The 20,173-nt window shown below is 49.6% G+C and overlaps 1 protein-coding gene across 1 annotated transcript in view; it reads left to right on the forward strand.

The window, feature by feature from the left end:
• Positions 1-5,382: 5,382 nt before the first annotated feature.
• Positions 5,383-20,173, forward strand: part of Dennd11 (DENN domain containing 11) — a 33,536-nt gene continuing 18,745 nt past the window's right edge. The window contains exons 1-3 of the mRNA XM_005085759.4: positions 5,383-5,661; positions 17,316-17,415; positions 18,476-18,634. Of these exons, the coding sequence (XP_005085816.1) occupies positions 5,391-5,661; positions 17,316-17,415; positions 18,476-18,634 (530 nt within the window). The 5' untranslated portion in view covers positions 5,383-5,390. The remainder of the gene's footprint in view (positions 5,662-17,315; positions 17,416-18,475; positions 18,635-20,173) is intronic.

Below are 20,173 nucleotides of genomic sequence, written 5' to 3' on the forward strand. Positions count from 1 at the left end.
CATTGTTTGCCTGGGGGAGGAACTGTGTTTAGACCTCGTGCCGCCAATGGTGATTCTGTTAGAATCTAGCGCCACACTCTGTTTCCACCGATCTTAGGCGATGTTCTGGGATAGAAGATACAATTGAGAACAGAGCAGCTGCTGGTTCTGACGACCCAGGCTTGCCTCTGGCCCGGGGCCTCACCGCTTCTGCTGTCATGTTATACTCTGTTCTCCATTCATAGCCTCTTCACCGTCTGGGAAGGTTCCAGCTCCGCTTCACTGCGGTCATCCCAGATGTCCCGTAGTAACCAGGAGGACTTGTTAACAGTGGTCACACATTATCAGTGGGAGCAAAAGGAGATGTTCGATCAATTGTTTTTGGATGGATTTCAGGAAATAATACATACCCGTACACACCAACACACAGGCATTCAGGCAGACTTTTTTTTTTTAACTTGGAGTAAATCAGCAAGTACGGAAAACTTTTGCGGTTGTTTGACTTATATCACGTTTATGATCCAAGGATAGGTTGTAGAAGTCTTGATCAAATACTCGAGGCCACTTGTTTGTGCTTCCCAGTCTGGTGCTATTGCAAAGTCACTACACTGAGGTTTTATTTTTGTAACCCCCCTCCCCACCCCATCCTGACCCCAACTTTGGTTTGGATTGCTTTTGTTTGGCCTTTTTTTTTTTTAAGGCTTTTATGCAGTGTTCCGCTTGCATGTACCCCTGCAGGCCAGAAGAGGGCGCCAGATCTCGTTGTAGATGGTTGTGAGCCGGCAAGCCAATTGCTGGGAAATTGAACTCAGGGCCTCTGAAGAGCAGCCAGTGCTCTTAATCTCCGAGACATCCATCTCTCCAGCCCCTGGTTTTGTTTTGTTTTGTTTTGTTTTGTTTTGTTTTGTTTTGTTTTGAAGAAATTATCTCATACAGACCAGCCAGTCTGGCCTTCATCTTCTAGGTAGCTGAGGCCGGCCTCGAGCCCTTGAGCCTCCTGAGGGCTGAGATGATAGGCAGGCACCGCCACACCTGGATCGGAAAGCATTTTATGAGCGTTTGAAGAGGTCGACAGAGATGAATCAGCACCTCCCCACAGGGTTAGCCACAAGGAACTCTGGGAACTCAGAAGCCGTCCAAAGTGGTTTTCTTTAAGGAGATCGGAAGTGGGGCGGGGGGCAGTCGGCAAGTGGAGCCCATTGCGTGATTGTGTGTGTGTGTTCTTATGTGTGCAGGTCCGTGTGTGTGTGTGTGTGTGTGTGTGTGTGTGTGTTCTTATGTGTGCAGGTCCGTGTGTGTGTGTGTTCACATGTGTGCAGGTCCATGTGTGTGTGGGGTGGTGCCTGTGGATGACTCCCACCCCCCCCTTTATTTTTGTTTTTGTTTTAGACAGGGTCTTTCCGTTGGTCTTGAGGTGGGTGGAGGGGCAAATGCACTTGTCTCTCTCTGCCTGTCCAAGGCCAGGTACAACTGTGTGCCACCATGCCTGGGTTGTTAATGTGCATTCTAGGAATCAAACTCAGGTCCTGATGCTTAGGAAACAAGCACTCCACTGTCTAAGCTGTCTCCCAGACTGATTCATCTTTTGCTAATGAGTATCTACTTATTAAAATGTTTAGAGTAGTATTAAACTACCTGTAAGCAAATAAACAATTGCACGGGTATCTTAAAAGCTGATCTGTAAAATGCTGGAATGACTTCTTTCACGTTCTGGCCTCTAAATATGGAGTTCAGTGGGCTCAGGCCTCTAACATTGGTCTACGCTCACTTCCGTAGAGGGACATTACTGGAGATGCTAGCTACAGCCAACTAGTCTTGGGACTTATAACTACATCACAGCCCTCTTTCTTGAACTTCAAATTTTCATTGATCTTATCACAACTTGCTCTGCCTACTGAGTAGGCTCCCCTTGACGTGTCCCAGGTTTCACTCTCAAATCCCCCTTCGTATTGTTTTCATATCTCAGTAAAGAGCTGTGAAACCCCATATCTATCCTCACCCCCCCATGCCTCATCCCTGAAGACTTCAGGCTCATAACAGGGATCTAGTGAATTTGTTCTTGCTTCACCTACTCTAATCTGTACCTAGAAGCTAACAGGCCCTCTCTAAAGAGTAAATGGAATCATGGCATTCTTACACCAAGACCTCCCAGGGTATCCCATGAGTGTGGAGTGGAAAAATAGAGAAGGGCTAGAAATGCATAATCAGCAAATATAGTAATTTCAGCACTGCACTCACAGGAGTTAAAGGAGTAATTCCACAAGTACACACAGACAATAGCTATTCAATGGGGAAAATGTCAGGTCTCACGTCATAACAAAACTGGGTAAGATTAAGACATTAAATGGACAGGTGTGTTCTAAAGAGGAAACACAAATTTCTAGCATGTATTTTGAAAAAAAGTATTCAGTCACAAAACACAAACATACAACAATCAAGACCTTAAAAGAAAAGGGTGTACTTGATCCCAGTGAGCCGCCTCTAGTAGTTAGCTCATCAGGAGCCGGGTGGCTGATTGTCTGCCCGGATCCCACATTTTATTTATTACCTGATAGCTGTTTTCCCTGCTGGGGTATGAGTTTGGTAGACGTCAGTCTTTCTCACATCTCTCCCAGTATGTATGCAGGGCTAAAGGTTACAGCGCTTTACAGTAAGTGTGAAATTCAGTCGAAACTTTAGACACAACAGAAAGAGGAAGAGCTTTACTCTCCAGCGATGACAGATGGCGATATAAATTCTCCAACTCACACATAACACTAGCCACCAAAATAATGCAAGTAGCTTTCCTTTATAGGATACCAAAATGTTCACGATAAAGGAGAAAAGAAAACAAACCTAACGCATACTGCCAACAAGCAAGCACAGAAAGAAGCATCTAATATCTGTTTAAGACAAGCCATTACACTTCCATGCTGGTACGGCCATATAAAACAGTAAAGCAGCCTCCTACATAGAGGGTTAGATAAGAAAACTTCTTGTTTCAACTTTGTCTCTAGGGGGAGGGAAGAAAAAAATCTCAATGGATTTGGATCATAAGCCGGCATTTAAACTAGCTTTCACTTTGAAGTCACACTATCAACACTGTCCAAGGAACTTCAGACAGGGCTTTTACTCAGGTTGGTGGTTCCTTTCCACGGCTGACATAGCAACTAGAAACCTCTTCTGTGACAACCAGACCTGGGTGACAATTATCAGACACCGAAGCATGGTTAAGCATGCATCTTATCTCATAACAGGGATCCAGTGACTTTACCCTTGCTGCATTCTAGAATTGATGAGAGACGACAATTTGAGTCTTCGCAATGACCATCCAAACTGAGGTTGCAGATTTAAAAAAATGTTCTGCACTTTATGTAATGTAGACATGTTTAGTATTTGAGAAAGTAAGAGATTTATTTTAAGATTTAGACGTGTTCTAGGTGAACGTGTTTTGAAATATCGTTACCTCAGCCAAGCATCTCCCAAACACTTGTTGCCAAGCAGAGCTGTTCTACCAGCTAAACGCAATGTTTCTATCACCATGGACAGCTCAGTAGGTACAGAGGTTCATTTGGTGGTCCTGTATAAAAGCATCTTTCAGACTGTGTGTATGCTAAAACTGACCATTGTCACCATCACTAACTGACATCTTTGAGTACCTACCACTTGCAAGATATGAGATAAAGCCCCGGCAAGAGGGCCGGTAGCATGGGAGTGTTAAGTTTCTGCTTTCACTTCCTGAGTTGACCAGATATCTGTTGAGCAACATTATACAAAGCGCTGGGAATACACTGTTGGGCTCCATGGTTAGCCAACTAAAATAAGCTGAAGACAGAACAAGGCGGTCAGTTTGGAAACTTTGCTCTTCTGCATGTACAGAGAGCTGACTGCTATGAAAATTACACGTATGGGTATATATGAAGTCCTAGGACATTAAATTAGGGGTGCTCAGAGAAGCACACATTGTCATGAAAGACCAGGAAAGGATGTTTTTCAAGTAAGAAGTTAAAAATCCATTTGTCCTAAAACTGGTGACTTTGGAGAGGTTAAGGATTACCTACCAACCCCCATTTTGTATTTAAAAATAAAACCTTGTATGTGTCAACCTCAGAAGCTTTGGCTGTGGCTCAGTCCTGGGTTTTGGTGTCTAGTTTTGAGAGTCCCTGGATAACCCAGCCTGGTGTGCCCTTGAATTAAACTAGATTGTGCCCTGGCCCTGGCTTGGATTGTACATCTCCGGACTCTCATTTCAGTAATTACTCCCTTAATTGAGATAGTTACTTATCTTGTCTTTAGGGGATGGAGGTCCGGTTGAACTAACTAATGATGAGGACAGCAATCCCTCCTCTCTTTGGTAAAATGTTTTATTGTTAAATCGAGAGTTGCATATGTGGAATTAGCAGCAGCTGTGGGCAGTCATTGACGACTCACTCGCTTGAGAACAGGACTGAGGCACATTATCATTGCCTCCCAGGCAGGGAGACCAGGAGCTTCACAAGGGCCCTTGGAGTAACAGGTGAAACAGAAATTCACCAAGTCCTCGTCAGAAACTGGGTCTTCTTGAAACTTGGGTTAAACTGTGAGTCTGCATAATTGTCTCTTGCCATCTTGCTTTTTCCTCGTGATTTTAATGGCTTCCTATGGATACTTCTGAGCTAGTCACCAGATTGACTCCTGACGTCCCAAGAGTTGAGACATTCAAACATTTATTTGTAAATATACAATGGGGGTTCCTAGGCAATCCTTACTTTCCAAAGCCCCAGGCTTAGGGACTAATCTCCCCCTTTTCCTGCTCTTTTTAATGTAGAACAACCCCCAAAACCCTCCAGCTTAATATCTTCAAATTGCATACACACAAGGAAATAAATTTCCGCTAGCATCCCAATCAGCCTACGACCCTTTCAGCCCTGATTTGGGTGTAGATTTGAAGCACCTGGGAAGCCAGCGGTGCCCCTGCTCCACTTCCTGACTCGGAGGCAGCCTTCGCCAAGCTCTCAGGATTATATAATACATGTATGTGCCCTGGTCCTTAAAAATAATGGCGGCTGTGCAAGAATTCACCTGGAACCCTAGGTGGTAAGGCGTTCCAACCCACGCGCAGGTGGATGGACTAACCGGTGTGCGCCCTGTCACCCCACACTCCGGGTCAAGAGCACCCACATAACAGAGGCGCCGAGCTGAAGCCCAGACCAGGCCCCGGGGCGCCGATCCCGCCCGAGGCCGCCACTTTCCCGAGCTTCCGGGGCTACGCCGATCGGCTGGGACAGGGGCAGGAGCGGGGGCAGGGGCAGGTGTGGCCAAGGCCGGCGGGGCACCCAGAGAGTGGCCGCCCGCCGGGGCGCAGAGGAGCGGCGGGGCGGGCAGGCCCGGAGGGGAGTGCCCGCCGCCCGCCCCGCCCCGCCCCTCGCGCCTGGGCTCCGCCTCGCCTCGCCATGGTGGAGCAGGGAGACGCGGCGCCGCTGCTGCGCTGGGCCGAGGGCCCCGCCGTCTCCGTGCCGCAGGACCCCGCGCTGCAGGCGCGGGGAGGATGGACCCGGGGCGGCGGTGGGAGCGGCCGAGCGGCTGCGGAAGCGCCCCGAAGGCGGGAACCCGACGAGCCAGCGGCCCCCGAAGTGCTGCTGCAGCCCGGGCGTCTGGAGCTGGGCGACGTGGAGGAGGACCAGGTGGTGGCTGTGTTCGTGGTCACCTTCGATCCCCGCTCGGGTGAGATGATGCTTAGGGATGCAGAGATGGCTGGGGGAGGGGGGAGTGGGGGCGCGCGCGCGCACAGAGAGGACCGCTCGCTCGCTGGCTCGCTCGCTGGGGGACCCGCTGCGGGTGCGCACCCACACACCTGCATCCCTGGGGGCCTCGAGGCACGGCCGGGGGGCGCTGTGTCCCCCACACCGGAGCCGAGGGATCCCGGGGAGGGGGGTGGCTCTGTTGCGCCCCCTTCCCCGTCCCGCGGTGGCTCTCAGCCCCGCTCCGTTCTCGTTCGCTCCGCTTCAGCGCGGGAGGCTTGGTGCGCAGCCACGGACACGTTGGCTTTTGTTTTCTCTTTTCCCTGTTTGGCTGGAAGGTTCTTTTAAGACGCCGAGAGGAGGGAGACCCACACCCCCAGCCCCCACTCCTCACCCCTCCACCCCCGGCGTACGTCGCCTCCCACGCGGGTCCAGAAAGACCCTGCCCGCCTTGTGCTCGCCCCTGGCTCCCGGTTGCTCCCAGCGAGGGAACTTTCCCAGCCGCCAACTTCACTTTCTCCGAAGGCTTTTATTTTGAGGAATTAACGTGGGAGCCTTCGGGATGGAACTAGAGAAGCCTTCTCTGGAAGGCTGTCTTTTCCAGGAGGACTAGCTGGTTATGTCACATCCATCGTCTTTTACCCCAACCGCCCACTGCGGGGTGGGGAGGTGGGGGGTGTGCGCGCTCTGCAACAGTGGGCGGTTCCGGGAGGGGGGGTGAAAGTGAAGGCAAGGGCTGTGGGCTCTGCTAGGGGCATCGAGATCCCCGTGTTTGGAGAAGAGGAGCCCCCGTGTTTGGAGAAGAGGAGCCCCCGTGTTTGGAGAAGAGGAGCCCCCGTGTTTGGAGAAGAGGAGCCCCCCGTGTTTGGAGAAGAGGAGCCCCCGTGTTTGGAGAAGAGGAGCCCCCGTGTTTGGAGAAGAGGAGCCCCCGTGTTTGGAGAAGAGGAGCCCCCCGTGTTTGGAGAAGAGGAGCCCCCCGTGTTTGGAGAAGAGGAGCCCCCCGTGTTTGGAGAAGAGGAGCCCCCGTGTTTGGAGAAGAGGAGCCCCCGTGTTTGGAGAAGAGGAGCCCCCAGATGCATCCTCCTTGCTTTCTCCTTGGAGTTGCTAGAGTTGAGGAGTTGGTGTTTGTGAGGGAAGGAAGTGTCGTCCTTCTTTCTGGAAGTCCCTACTTCCAGAAACCAGGCTTCCTTACCCTGAAGGTGTGGGTGGTAGAAAAGATTAGGATTATGTGGAAGGGATCCGGATGCGATGGAAGCTGGTGGCTTCTAGGCACAGGGGTGACTTCACTGTGGTCAAGGATTCTGAGCTAGCACACAGGCATGCATATATACATATATATATGGTCCTTCACTAAGGCGAGAGCCCATTCCTAGTGGCAGGGCTCCTGGGAAGGAGAACTCGAGCCCCTCTGAATACTGTCGGCTTCGTTGCCTTTTCATTGACTTTTAAAACTTCTTTTGACTCCGACCTGCCATGTGGAATTAAACTTAACATCACAGCCATCACATTGGAACCAAGGCAAGCCAGAGTTTTCCTGAAATAATATTGACCCTCTCTGTGCTTTTACCCTAGTGTTCATTACACATATTATTGCTTGACTCATGTAATTAGGACTCCTATACATACGTACATGGTGTGAAAAATACCAGTTTTTTTCATTTTAATTTTAAATAGCTTGTTTTACATGTCAATCCCAGTTCCCTCTTCCTCCCCTCCTCCCACACTCCCCTTCCCCCCCCAGCCTCCCCAGTTTTTTTTTTTAAAGCAAAATCCTTAATGTTAGGCATAAGGTATTTTTGTTAGCTAACTATTTATTTCCCGTGGTGTACCCCTTCATGCAGAGGGAAACAGAGGCGAGCTTAAGATCACTTGAAATTTATGAACTGGAAAAAGGAGTCTTTGATGGCTCCTGGCTGCATAATGGTAGCTCTCTGTGGATGAGGTTTAGAGAAAAGGAGGGGAAAAGAAAAAACCTCACAGTAACCACAGGTAGAACTGAGAAAAAAAAGATTATCGACTTAACTATCATTGATCAGTTATTGGTATTCACCAGTTGGTAATTAATACTGACCAATTCATAAAAGCCCCCAAAGGAGGCCTCACGTGGGTTTCTGTTCACAGCTGGTGATCGTGATTATTGTTCTAATCTCTGCCCCCCCTCTTTCACACACACAGAGGGGGGAGGAAGGGAAGGAGGGGGAAGAGAAGGAGGGAGGGAGATGTGTTTTCAGACTAAGGTTAACTCGAAAGTACAGAGCTTCCCTAATACTGTGGCATTTGTGCAGACATTTTACAATAATCCTGTTTGGTTTAATTCTAACCACTCTGTGATTTGCTAATTTTTTTTTAAATACTTGGTTTGCCCATGAGGAAAGGCACCAAGGATGGCTACATATTTGGAAGCTAACTAGCTTGACTCTTTCTTGCACACTGCACTGTCTGAACCTTTGGGCCCTCACACTGCCTCGTTCCTTCCCTAGGGATCTGTGGAGAGGACGCTGTGTGCACCTGGGTGAACATTACTAACCCAGTTCAACTGTGGGGGGGGAAAGCAGCTGTTTCCTAATCCATCTTTTCCTCCAATCTATTCCGGCCCTGGAAACGGCTCCTCTCATCCTGGGAAGCAAGCTGGTAGCTCTTGTGTAAAATAAAATCCTTAGAAGTAGTAGCAGGGGAGTGAATGAGATAGCCTGAGCTGCTGAGATAGCCTGGGTCACAGCCCTCAGCCCCAGGATGAAGGAAAGAGAGAGCACCACTGTACCCGTGTGTGTGTGTGTGTGTGTGTGTGTGTGTGTGTGTGTGTGTGTGTGTGTGTGTGGTGGTTGAGGAAGGACAGTTTAGAGAGGCGAAACCCACTTTGTCCTGCAAGCTGCAGCCGTCACTGGGACCAGAATTGTGCCTCTTTGTTTTAATCTAGGGTCTTGTCTACTCTCCCGAGTCCCATCTGCCATGTGTTCCTAATTAATGTGGGGGCCACCCAGGCAAGTTCCTCAGCCTGCATTACCAGAAGTAGTCAAGTAGATACTTGTGCCGTATCTACCCGTGCCAGAGCATTTCTTGTTAAGTTCGTCCGTACGAGGTCGTTAAGTTTGTCTCACTCTGGTCTGTAGCCTCATCACTTCCCCTTGTCTGTCCTAAGTTTTCATTTTTTTAGGAGCTAATCCACCCCAGCCACCACCCGGGGAAGTGGACATTCGTGTATCTTCTCACCCAGTATGGCTTACTTTTGACATAGGTACACGTCAGTGTGTAAGGGCATTACTACACACACGCATGCGCACACAGACAGGCGCGCACACACGCACACACCGTGGTAGGAAGGACACGGTGATGTGGCGTGAGGTGGTGGGTGATAATCTCGTGGACGGGGAGCTAAGAAGGATGCATGCATCTGGTTTGCTTCCTCCCCGTTTCCCTTTTCCTTTCAGCCCAGGCCTCCAGCCGCCCACGTCCAGAGTGGGGGCTCCGCTCCTCAGTCCAACCTTTGCAGAAACGCCCTGACAGACGCCCCCAGGGCTGTGTTTCTGAGGTGACTGGAAATCTAGTGATGCTAGCAGTTGGGACTAACCTTCCCAGAAGACAGATGAGGGAGGAACGTATTAGGACGGGGGATAAGCAATCCTCTGATGAATGGATGGAGAGACTAACTGGTTCGCACTTTTAAACGGGAGCTTTGGAAAAGCATCTGTCAGAAAAACCAGGGAGGAAAGCAGAGGTGGGGTTATTCTCCCTGGGCTCCTGTCTCATTGAAACTTGGATTGTTTGCCCTACAAAAGACATGTGAAGACCAAGGGCTTCAGGTTCGAGGTAAGACCTGCACATAAATACACAGAGTCCTTCTCTGGAGCCGAGAACTGGCTGTCGGGTGGTAGTGCTGCCCATCTGGGCTACAAAGCTGCCATTGAAACCAGGCCCAGATGATAACTTGGCATGCTGGCTAGGAGAGGTTGGCTGCCAGAATATGGCGCTTTTTTTGTTGTTGTTGTGTTCAATTCTGTGGTGTAGGGCCTGATTTTAAATTGGTTCTTTGGGTTTCTAGTAAAGTTTCCTTTTTTTTTCTGCTTGGTTAAGGAAAAAAAAAAGGTAACTTCACACTTGGGATGTCCCCTGCTGGTCGCAGGAACTGCTGCCCCAGAGTAGCAGAGGCTGATGAAGTTTTAACCTTTCAGTTCCTGGTGGCTCTCCTGTGAATCTGCCTACTGTAGACCATTTCTTTATGAGATCCGCTTTACACTGCTGTTATTTGGGGGACATTTCCGGGCCTGTGTGTGTGTCTTGGGGTGGCACAGAAGGAGAGAGGTTGCTGGGTACATCACCTGGTGAGCTTTTCAAGGAGTTCCCTTCCTGGTTGCAAACGAATCGCCTGTTCTCTCTCAGCCTCCAGCCACTGCCCACATTCTGCACACACACACCTCTTCCTCTGTCCAAATGCTGCTATGCATCTGTCAAATGGGAATATTTGCAATCAGTCACACATGCAGCCAGGGATGCTGGCGTATGACCAGAATTCAGAGTTCAAGGCTACGCTGGGCTACATAACCACCTATTTAAAAAAAAAAAAAAGAAGAGAAAAATCCACACACACTAGTTCTCATTTTAAACTTTGTAGATTCCCTGTCTAGCCATGGAACCATAAGCAGAGCATGTGGGAAGGAACAGGGAGATTAGAGCGAGGTCTGGTGCCCAAGTGAGTTGTGACTCGCTCCGAGTGTGCTGCCCGCCCAGGCTCACCCGCCTGGCTCCCTGCAGAAATGGGAGGGGCTTGCCGGTGGAAAGCTAACTCTGAAAAACCGGCTGGCTCCCAGGGTGGGCAACAGGAGAAGCGCAGAGGAGGGTTGCCTCGGCCAATGTCCTTCCTCTGTGTTTCCATCGCCTGTCAGTAGTTGATTAGAATACAGTTGTGGTTATTGATTAATGCCACCCTGGCAGCCGCTTTTCCTGAGCTGCTGGTGGTTCACCTGCCCTGCGGTTTCCAGGCTGAAAGTGGGGGCCATCTGTTGCGGATTCCGTTTCTTCTCTTGAAGATCTTCAGAGAGAGAGAAGGGAAGGCTGGTGGCCCCAATGCCTGCCACTTACTGTATTCCTTCTGGGTCTCAGGGCCTGCGCTGTGGGGTTCAGGGAGCACGCCTCTTATCCTCCCCAACAGTCTACCCGAGAGAAAAGTAGACACCGGAGCTGTAAAGTACACCAGAGTGAGCGTGAGCGGCCTGTGACCAGAGGGGCTTGTGATTTCTTTTTTCTTTTCCTGTGTAAAATTAGTGGGTTGGAACTCAGCCTTAGGCTGACATATGGCTGCCTCGAAACTGCCAGGATTAACTTCTCCCTGATTCAGAACTCTCCACTCTGTCTCTGCCTCTTGTTTTGGTTGTGTTCTCATCTAGGTCAATGTAAGATTACATCCAAAAGAAATACATAAGACCCAAAGGCAGTTGATAAGGGCTGGATAGGTACTGGGCCAAACACTCTTTGCAGTTTCTCCTATCTCTAGGATTTGGTGGCTTGCTAAAAAGCGATCATACACAAGTACAGTGTCGTTGGCACCAACGGTAACCTTGCTTCTTGCTCTTACTTCCACTTTTTCCTTTTCGTTACTTTGAGGCAGGTCCCCTCGCTCTAACCCAGGATGACCTGGAACTCACCATATAGCCCAGGCTGGCCTCAGACGCCTCCTGCCTTGGCTTCTTGAATGCTGAGATTGTAGACATGAGATGCTGAATCCCTGAATCTCTGAGACAGAATTCCCCTTCACCCCCTGGCTGAAGCTAGAGCACAGAAGGGAGTCCTGACGGGAAGTAGCTGAGGGAAGAGATCAGAACCAGGGTGCGAGTCTCAGGGGCTGTTACGCGTCTCCACCACCCTTAGGCCTCAAGGAGTTGGAGGAGGATGCGCTACTCACTGTCCAGTACAGTAGGCCTCAAGTGCTTGACTGGAGCGACCCAATTGAGGGAGGACCCTCGTTTCTAACTTAAAAGAGATCCGGTTCAAGATTGCTATTTTCCCTACTTTAAATATCCTGAGATGAGTTTTTCAGCTTGCAGGTCAGTTTTAGGGAGATGTGGACCGTGTCGTGTGGATTGTGACATCCAGTACGGAGGGGGTAAGGTTATTTCACATTTAAGCAGAATAGCCGGGAGATAGAGGCAGCCCTATATAGATGGGGCAGCCTGTCCTGTGAGCTTTGTTTATCTCTGGGGTACCTGGAAGTCAATGCAGGGTCTCACACAGGCTACAGAAGCTTGGCTCTACCATCACATAACATGCAAAACCTGGGACAGCCTATGTCTTGTCTACCTCAAGGGTTTCTAAAACACCAGCTCAGGAGGCCTCACACAGAGCCCCTAGGCTGACCTGAGGAGCCCTGGGCTGGCAGGGTTCAGACCAATGTGTACATTCACAGCCCTATTAGCTTCCCCTAGGTACACAAGCTGCTAGCCCAGTTATTTGTGCGTCCGGGTTCCCTTGAATAGGAGTGTGTTTGCCTTAGCATGAGCTCAGCATTGGGTGCTGCGCTGCCAAGTTAGGCTCCACCAATATTTATTGAATGACCGGACTAGCTGAATGTACACAGTTCAGACCACGGTGACGGTGTGAAATCCTCCTTCAGTGACGATGGTGTGAAATCCTCCCACAAAAGCCGTCCTTGTAGAAAAGGCTAGGTAGGACCTGGAGGTCCCTGTGGGGGCCCACGGTGAGGTTCAGAAGCTGGGAGGACACAGAGCTAGAAGGGAACCAAGTTCGAAGGGACAGGCCTGGCTCATAGGGCCACTTCTCATTGGTTTCTTTTTGTTGTCAGAGTGAGGATGTTTGGCGAAATTCCGAATACTCTTATAGACAGATGACCTCAAATCACAATAGTTCCCTGTTCCATACTACACACGGTCCCTTCTCTTAATTGTGGTTTCGCAAAGTCTTGGATGGATGGATGGATGGATGTAAATTTCTAGCATTTCATTTCCCGGATTTGTAGTCAGATTGGTTAAACCTCGGGATGGGGGGAGGAGAAAAAAATGAAAGAACTTGTTTATCCTTCATATGGTTTCCCCATCTGTTGGCGTTTTTCTCGTATTGGTTTTATCCTTATACAGTCATTTCCACTATAGCATGAAATAATGTGTTCCGGAAGCTTTCTGCTAAGGAAATTATCGTGTAGTGCAAGTCAATTTCGCGAGAAAAGTGAGAGCCCTCAGGAGCATCAGAGATGTGGCCGAAGAGAACCAGGCGGCAGGGGGAACCCAGGAGGAGCAGCAGCAGGGCAGTCTCCTGTATGTGAGGTGGATAAGGAGTGCGTGCCTGCTGTGTAAGGATGCTATCCTCTGTGGAACCTGCGGCTTGCCTGAGGAGGCGCATGTTAGGGGGCAGAGCGGGCGGATTGTGCCGAGGTAGGGCTACCCGGGCTCAGATGGAAAGCTGTGATACTCGTGGGGTAGTGGCGGCTCCCAGCACATACCAGGGGGAGGCTGGGGAAGGAAGAGCAGTAGTTAGTGTTCATTTCTCCTTCATGACTCGAGTCTTCTGCATCCCCGTGGTTGGCATCATGTGGAAAATCACTTGGAAATCTCCACCACCGAGTCCCCCAAGTTATCAGGTAACTTTTCAACACTGTCTTAAGATACCTGGCGCAAAGAGCTTAAGTAAGACTGGGCTCCATTTCTAGTTTCAGAGGTTCGGGTCAAGCGCCTCTACCCACGGGCCATCTCTCCTGCCCGGCTTTAGAATTAATTTGTCATTATTTATTAAATGCCTGGCTGGACTCCTTTTTTAAAAAATTGGGATGTCATTGACTCAGATAACAGAAAATAAGGAATTCTTTGTGTTCAAATTGTTCCCCAGTCAGCTGCACTGGCCCAAGCTTAGCAGGCATTGTAAAATGGCATTGATTTTATGTGGATTTAAATATGCACCCCCCAACTGTTTGAAAATAAGTTGCAGTGATGTTTAAAAATCTTACTCCTAAATGATTAAGAATGCACTTCCTCAGAGGAAGGCAGTTTTCCTGTCTAACCACAATGTCATTACCCCTGCTAGGATCATCATCACTGATTCATCAATTAGCTGTTTAAAAGGCGTGCTTGTTCCTAAGAAAGCTGTATTGTTCTGTTTGTTTTGGTTTTACTGCCCTCCCTCTCTCGTCCCAGGAACTGAGCTATGTTGGGATGTGGGAAAAACAAAATCGAGCAAGAGTTCCCTTCTCCAGCCTTTCAGGGTCTAAGACGTTACCAGAGCGACAGGCGTCCTAGGTGCGATAGGCTGGGATAAGAGCCATAGGAGCTGTGTCTGCTTTCCTAGGAGTGTGTCAGCAGAAACGAGCTCCATCCACCCGGCGCGGTGTTCTGAAGCCTCTGCCCTGTCCGCGATCCCCGCCCCCCCACCTGCTTCTGATGTTCCTTGCTGCTAACCCAGAAGGGCTTGTCTCTGAAAGAAAAGGGCACAACAGACAGGACATCCTCCCCTCTTTGGATTCCCTCGGGGTCTGTACAGTGACGTTTGGGCAGGGACAGAGCTGCAGTGAAGAGGACCTTGAGAACCAGGCTGAGGGACAGGGACCGTGTCCTCTAGGCCCGCTGTGTTAAGTGGAACATGGACCTGTTCGTGAATACCAGGCATCTGATAGCTATGGAAAATCAAGATAGGATCCATCCCTTTCTCGTGTATGTAGTAGCCTGCCAAAGACTGAAATGTCGCCCCAGGTCTATGTGGCCCACCCAGGGACCAGAGTTCATGCTGGTTTACAGCTGTGTTTTCCATATCATGACATCACCCACGCCCCTTGCCAGGCAGCGTGATGGAGAGAAGGGCAGCGCGTTCCTTCCCTTTCGGGCACGTTTTGGAAGCTGAGTGTCTCACTTCTGTCTGCATCCCACACCTACGTGCGGGAAGGGCTAGAAAACAGTCTCCACTGGGAGTCCGTGTGCCAGCTAAAAATAGCAGGTTTTAAGGATGGATATTGAGGGGCAGCTCGCAGTACCTGCTATGCCAGCATGTCTGAAGACACCAAAGGGACTTTCAATAAAGTTAGTCCCTGAAAATGCTCCATAAAAAATACAATTGTTGCAAGCCATATTGATTCATGCCTATAAATTTAGGGCCATGGCTAAAAGTATTTGTTCACACCATTCTTTTCTTTGAGAAGCCCTGTTCACATTGATTGACTTTGGGACTCTTAAAGGTTCCTGAGTGAAACAACAGGAACATGTGGGAATTGTACCAGTCAAGCTTCAGATAAAGAAACAGCCGCTGCACCGTGTATAACAGGATTGCCACGGGGACTAGATCTTGTGTCATGTGGGGACTGACTAGCCGGTCCGTGTAAGACTGCTGTCTGCATGGAGCTTAGTGTCTCGGGTGTAGATGGATGTGAAGGAGGACGTGATCTTGGGGAGGAGGAGGCAGACGGGACCAATGGAAGTGGATGGGGGACCTAGGTCAGTCTGTCACTGCCCCTGGCTTTGTTCCGAGACAGCCCTGGCTGACCTGGGCCTTAACCTTATACTCGGAGATCTGCCTGCCTCTGCCTCCCAAATGCTAAGATTAAAGGCGTGGGCTGCCGCGCTCACCCAGTTGCTCCTAGTGTTGGTGACGTGGGTGTCCTATAGGAGAAGCTGCTGGAAAGATGGCTCAGCGGTTAAGAGCACTGGCTGCTCTTCCAGAGGTTCTGAGTTCAATTCCCAGGAACCACATGGTGACTCGGCCGTCTGTAGTGGGATCTGATGCCCTCTTCCGGCATAAAGTTGTACATGCAGATAGAGCATATCCATAAAATAAATAAACCCGAGGGGGGCGGTCCTTTGTGGAAGATAAACCACCACCGCCCGGCTGCTTACAAAGCTCAGGTCAGGCAGGAAGCCTATGTACCATCAGCAGGCCTGGCTGCTGTTCCCGCCTCAGGCTGAGGATGAGCAACAGTTGCAGGAAAGCTGCTGAATGCCCCAACACCAGCCTTCCAACCACCTTCAGCTTTCACCTGGAAACACGCATCGACTGGAAGTCTGAGCCGTGCAGTTCAGCCTACTCCGGAAAGTGCCTTCAAAAGCCAGGCCGGGCACTTCCCGGATGGCAAGCAGAGTTGTTCACAGCCGTGCTAGTTGTCACATCTGTTACTGAGCACTAACCTGAATGGGCATCGATAGTTTTACGTAGCTTAAGTGCTACACCCCAATGGTAGAAGGGAGGAGTGGATGCACCGTTCTTATCACCATAGGTGAACAAATAATGAGCAAAGACGTAACAATGGTTGCTTTTATAAAATTTGAGAAAGGCCAAGCTGGTTCAGGGCCGTGGTTACCCTCACAGGATGGACCTGGAGGGCTCCCAAGAGGTGCTCCTATGTGCGTGTAATGCTCTTAATGCCTCCCGGCCTTCCTCTGCTACCTGTGCAGGAATGCTGCTTTGGAAAAAACTTAGTGTGTTGTGTAATTTATACTTAATGCTGGGCTTCAGCACAAAGTTTAGGTAACTTAAGTTCCCTCAAGGTGTAAGCAGCTGTGGGCTGAGGAGCTGAAAGGAGTTAGGCGAGCCCCATCAAGAGTGGGGTAGAGCTTAGGGAGAGCAGCTCAGCTCTGTGTAATATGCACAGAACCCTAGGTTGGATCCCTTGGATTTAGGATGGATGCTCATATAATAAAGGAAAGGATGTGGGAATGTGGGGAGACTTGATGCTCAGGAAGCTTACCTTTACTCTCTCAACACTTCCAGTGAACATGGTTCCCCATCTTTAACCAGCTAACAGAGTGTCATTTTAGCCTTTTCTGTTTTATGGCATTGTAACTCCCTTCTTTTCAGCTTTTTTTGTTTGTTTGTTTTCTCCAGTGAATTCCTTAGTTGGACAGAATTCTTTTCTCCAAAATAGGTTATTTTTGAATGTGACTTGGGCTATTGAGTGGCGGGAGTGGGGGGGGGGGGGACTGGGTGATCCTCTGTGTGGTCTGTGGCGGTGGCGTGTGACTAGACTGTGTGCGTGTTCTCTGACGACCCAAACAGTTATCTGAAAGTGGTAGTGGCTAAAAATAGTTGGTGGTGTTTTTAGAGTCTAAAGGAAAAAAAGACGAGGACTTGGGATGTTAATCAGTTTGCTCCAAAAGGAAAGAAAGAAAGAAAGAAAGAAAGAAAGAAAGAAAGAAAGAAAGAAAGAAAGAAAGAAAGTAGCTGACACCTGTGCAGAGCTCACACTCCCTCTGCTTGTTGCTGGATCCTAACACCTCTCCAGAATCAGACCCTCTCCCTCTCCCTCTCCCTCCCCCCCCCTCTCATCTGTCTCAGGAATTATGTCTTACTCTTCAGTTTCCAGCACCTAGCTTAGCAGACACCCAGAAACTAGTTATGAGTGACCGAGCCCCGAGATTGCTGAAGGGAAGAACTGGGAGCCGATCCTTGGAGAAGACTGCATCTGGGGGGGGATGAGAAGGGGCGGTATGCTGACCTGAGCCCCTCAAGCAGGGGATGGGGGTCTCTCCGCTGCCCCCTCCTGGTCCTCTGGTGTAGTTCATCACGAGCTGTGATGGGATGAGCCCGTGAGCATCTGTCTCCTCACCAGGCGCCCCAATCATCGTCTGCTCAAGCAGAACATTCCGGAGAAGCAGTGCGTGCTGGGCTCTGGGGCGCTCTTCTGTTTGTTTTAACCCGATCCCCCTGTCCCTACAGGAAACATGGTTGAATGGTGCTTGCCGCAGGATATCGACCTTGAAGGTGTGGAGTTCAAGTCTATGGCCAGTGGGTCCCATAAAGTTCAGTCTGATTTCATGTGAGTACCTCTGAACCCGTCCTGCTCCGCTTGATCCCCCCCTCCCATGTTCCCCAGAGCGTCTTAATCAAGAGGTGTCTTCAGGCCGTGCAGGCACCCATTCCGTGCTTATCCAGCTTCCCGGCAAGAAGGGCTCCGGCTCTCAAGCTTGCAATGGGTCCTGACCCCTCCCGAGCTCACAGCTCCTACAGTAGAGGTTCCGCTACTACTGAGCAATTGTGTGGCCCTCATCGGGCTTGGTTGTAGTGTGAGAGAGGAGTTTCAGTTTAGAGTGGGCTGACCTAAGACACCTATATGATAAACTTGGAGTACCAGCTCTTCCAGCAGGCCTGTTTCTAGCACTGTGTCAAGGGTGCAATGTGATTTTTCATGAGAAGCCAGTGAATATGCTTTGATGATGACGATTTGTAGCTTCAAACTCCGCAATGGGCCGAAGCCAAGTGTGTAAATGGGAAGGAAGTGACGTGTCCGCCTCATTGGGGCTGTCAGAGGCCAAGGGAGTGAGAGAATCGGGATTTATGCTGAGAAACGGAGCCCCAAAGGAGCCTGGAGGTCACCCCTGGTTCTGGCTCTTCCACTGATGCCGTGAGTTGCGCCAGAGAAGATACCAGGGTCTGTGGCGGTGGGTATTTGAGTTGGCATGCCCGTAGAGACCACATTGCTAACTCTAGCCCTTGACTCTGGCATGACAAGTTCTGGAGTCTTGGAGACTTAGCCTCTCCCTGGGAGAGCAAATAACTTTTCTTTTTTTTTCCCCCCTGGATTTTCAAGACAGGGTTTCTCTGTATTGTTTTGGAGGCTGTCCTGGAACTAACTCTTGTAGACCAGGCTAGCCTTGAGCTCACAGAGATCCGCCTGCGTCTGCCTCCCAAGTGCTGGGATTAAAGGCGTGCGCCGCCGCCGCAGCCACCACCACCGCCCGGCTGCAAACGACTTCTTGCGTGGATGAACTTTCTTATTTGGAGCTCTGAATATAGCTGTTTGGACCGAGATTACATTGCAAAGTGGGGAAATAAAAAAACCGGAACTGGAGCCACAGCGCATGCTTGATCTATTTCAGTTATTTCCGGAAGGGTCCCTTCTTTGGCCTCGCGTGCTTTGCCAACATGCCCGTGGAGAGCGAGCTGGAGCGCGGCGCACGGATGAAGTCCGTGGGTATCCTCTCTCCGTCCTACACCCTGCTGTACCGCTACATGCACTTCCTGGAGAACCAGGTTCGGTAAGTGGCTTCCTCGCGTGGCTTTCATGTGTTGGGGATGCCGCAGGGTCTGAGAGCTGGTGCCTGTCAGCGAGGAGTCCCTGGACACGGAGGCGGTGGGCCAGGACCTCAGGTGTCTCTCCTATGGCATCTGTGGCTCTGGTACTCAAGCCTCAGCTGGTACTCCCTTCTTCCAGCAACCGTGACATTAAAATAACTCCTTATCCTATAGTGAAGGCTGGGGAAGATAATTTGCTTTCAGTTTTTATTGATACTCTCGTCAATCTTAATCGAATTTATTTTAATTAGACACGAATGTGATCTTCGTTTACACTCAGCTGCTGTATGTAACCTTTTTGTTCCCCAGGTAGGCAGGTAGCCTTTAAAAATTGTTTTATGTCAAATCACTTATTATTTGGGGGTAACGGGAGTATTTTATATATATATATATAATATATATATAATATAGATACATTGCATAATGCAGGTAACCCAACTGAACTTCAAACAGTGCTGGAGAATCTTCTCTCTAGTTCTGGAAGCACCATTAAAATGTTAGTCTTTTTTTTTCTGCTATGTATATTTTGTGTGCTTTGATAAAATAAGCTTAACAAGTGGGCACAGTGGTACGGTAGAAAGCCCAGGAAATAAAGACTTTAAGTTTGCATTAGTAGCAACATAGCAATGACTTATGTGTCACACGTACAACATATCCAAGCGTGTGTGTGTATAGTGTGTGTGTGTATAGTGTGTGTGTGTGCGTGTGCACACGCGCACTTGGCATAGATACTGTATATAAGCTATTTCCCTCTATGCACTGTTCATTCATTGGCTCATTTGCAGCCCAGGCTGACCGTTTCATTTGCAATTGTATAGGATGCCAGGCTTTTACAATGAGTGATGGGATGGGACCTACAGCCCTCATTGCTCTTAACCACAGAGCCTCCTCCACAGTGCCCCGGTCATGGCTTAAGTCGATGTGGCTTATGACAGTCCATGTCCTTAGGCTGTCTTTCCTGCCTTCCTTTGGATGGTAACTCTGTGTCTCACATTTTATCCTTGTGTCTGACTCCCCCCATCTGTCTAAGAGTACCGTGGGGTGAGCAAGAATCTGAACTACTCTTGGGTACAGAGGAGTTGACTTTCCCAGCCTTACTGCAAGATCTAAACCAGTGGATTTTAAGAGATGACCAGCTTTCTCTTCCTGAACAGCATTTTTTTTAAATCACTCTTGTCTTCAGCTTCTAAAGCCAATGTTTTTTTATTCTGTAGCAATCCATTTTCTGAGTACCAACATCTGCTTTAGCTGGAATAGAAGCTGTTACTGTAACTAAGAGTAGACCCCATGGCCCGAACGGCAGCTCTCCAGCACAGCCGTCCCAGACCAGATGGAGAGCCGGGCTCCAGTGTGGGTGGTGACTGGAGCGAGGTCCTTCCGTCTTACCCATCTCCTACCGTGATGGTGGAAAGGGACTCTCTGTTATCATGTGACATTTCAGCCAGTAAGGAGAGAGATTGACGCACATGTCTCAACTTGAACACATCGCTTCTGCACACATT

This window comes from Mesocricetus auratus, unplaced genomic scaffold (assembly GCF_017639785.1).
Source record: "Mesocricetus auratus isolate SY011 unplaced genomic scaffold, BCM_Maur_2.0 Super-Scaffold_100019, whole genome shotgun sequence".
Lineage (NCBI taxonomy): Eukaryota > Metazoa > Chordata > Mammalia > Rodentia > Cricetidae > Mesocricetus > Mesocricetus auratus.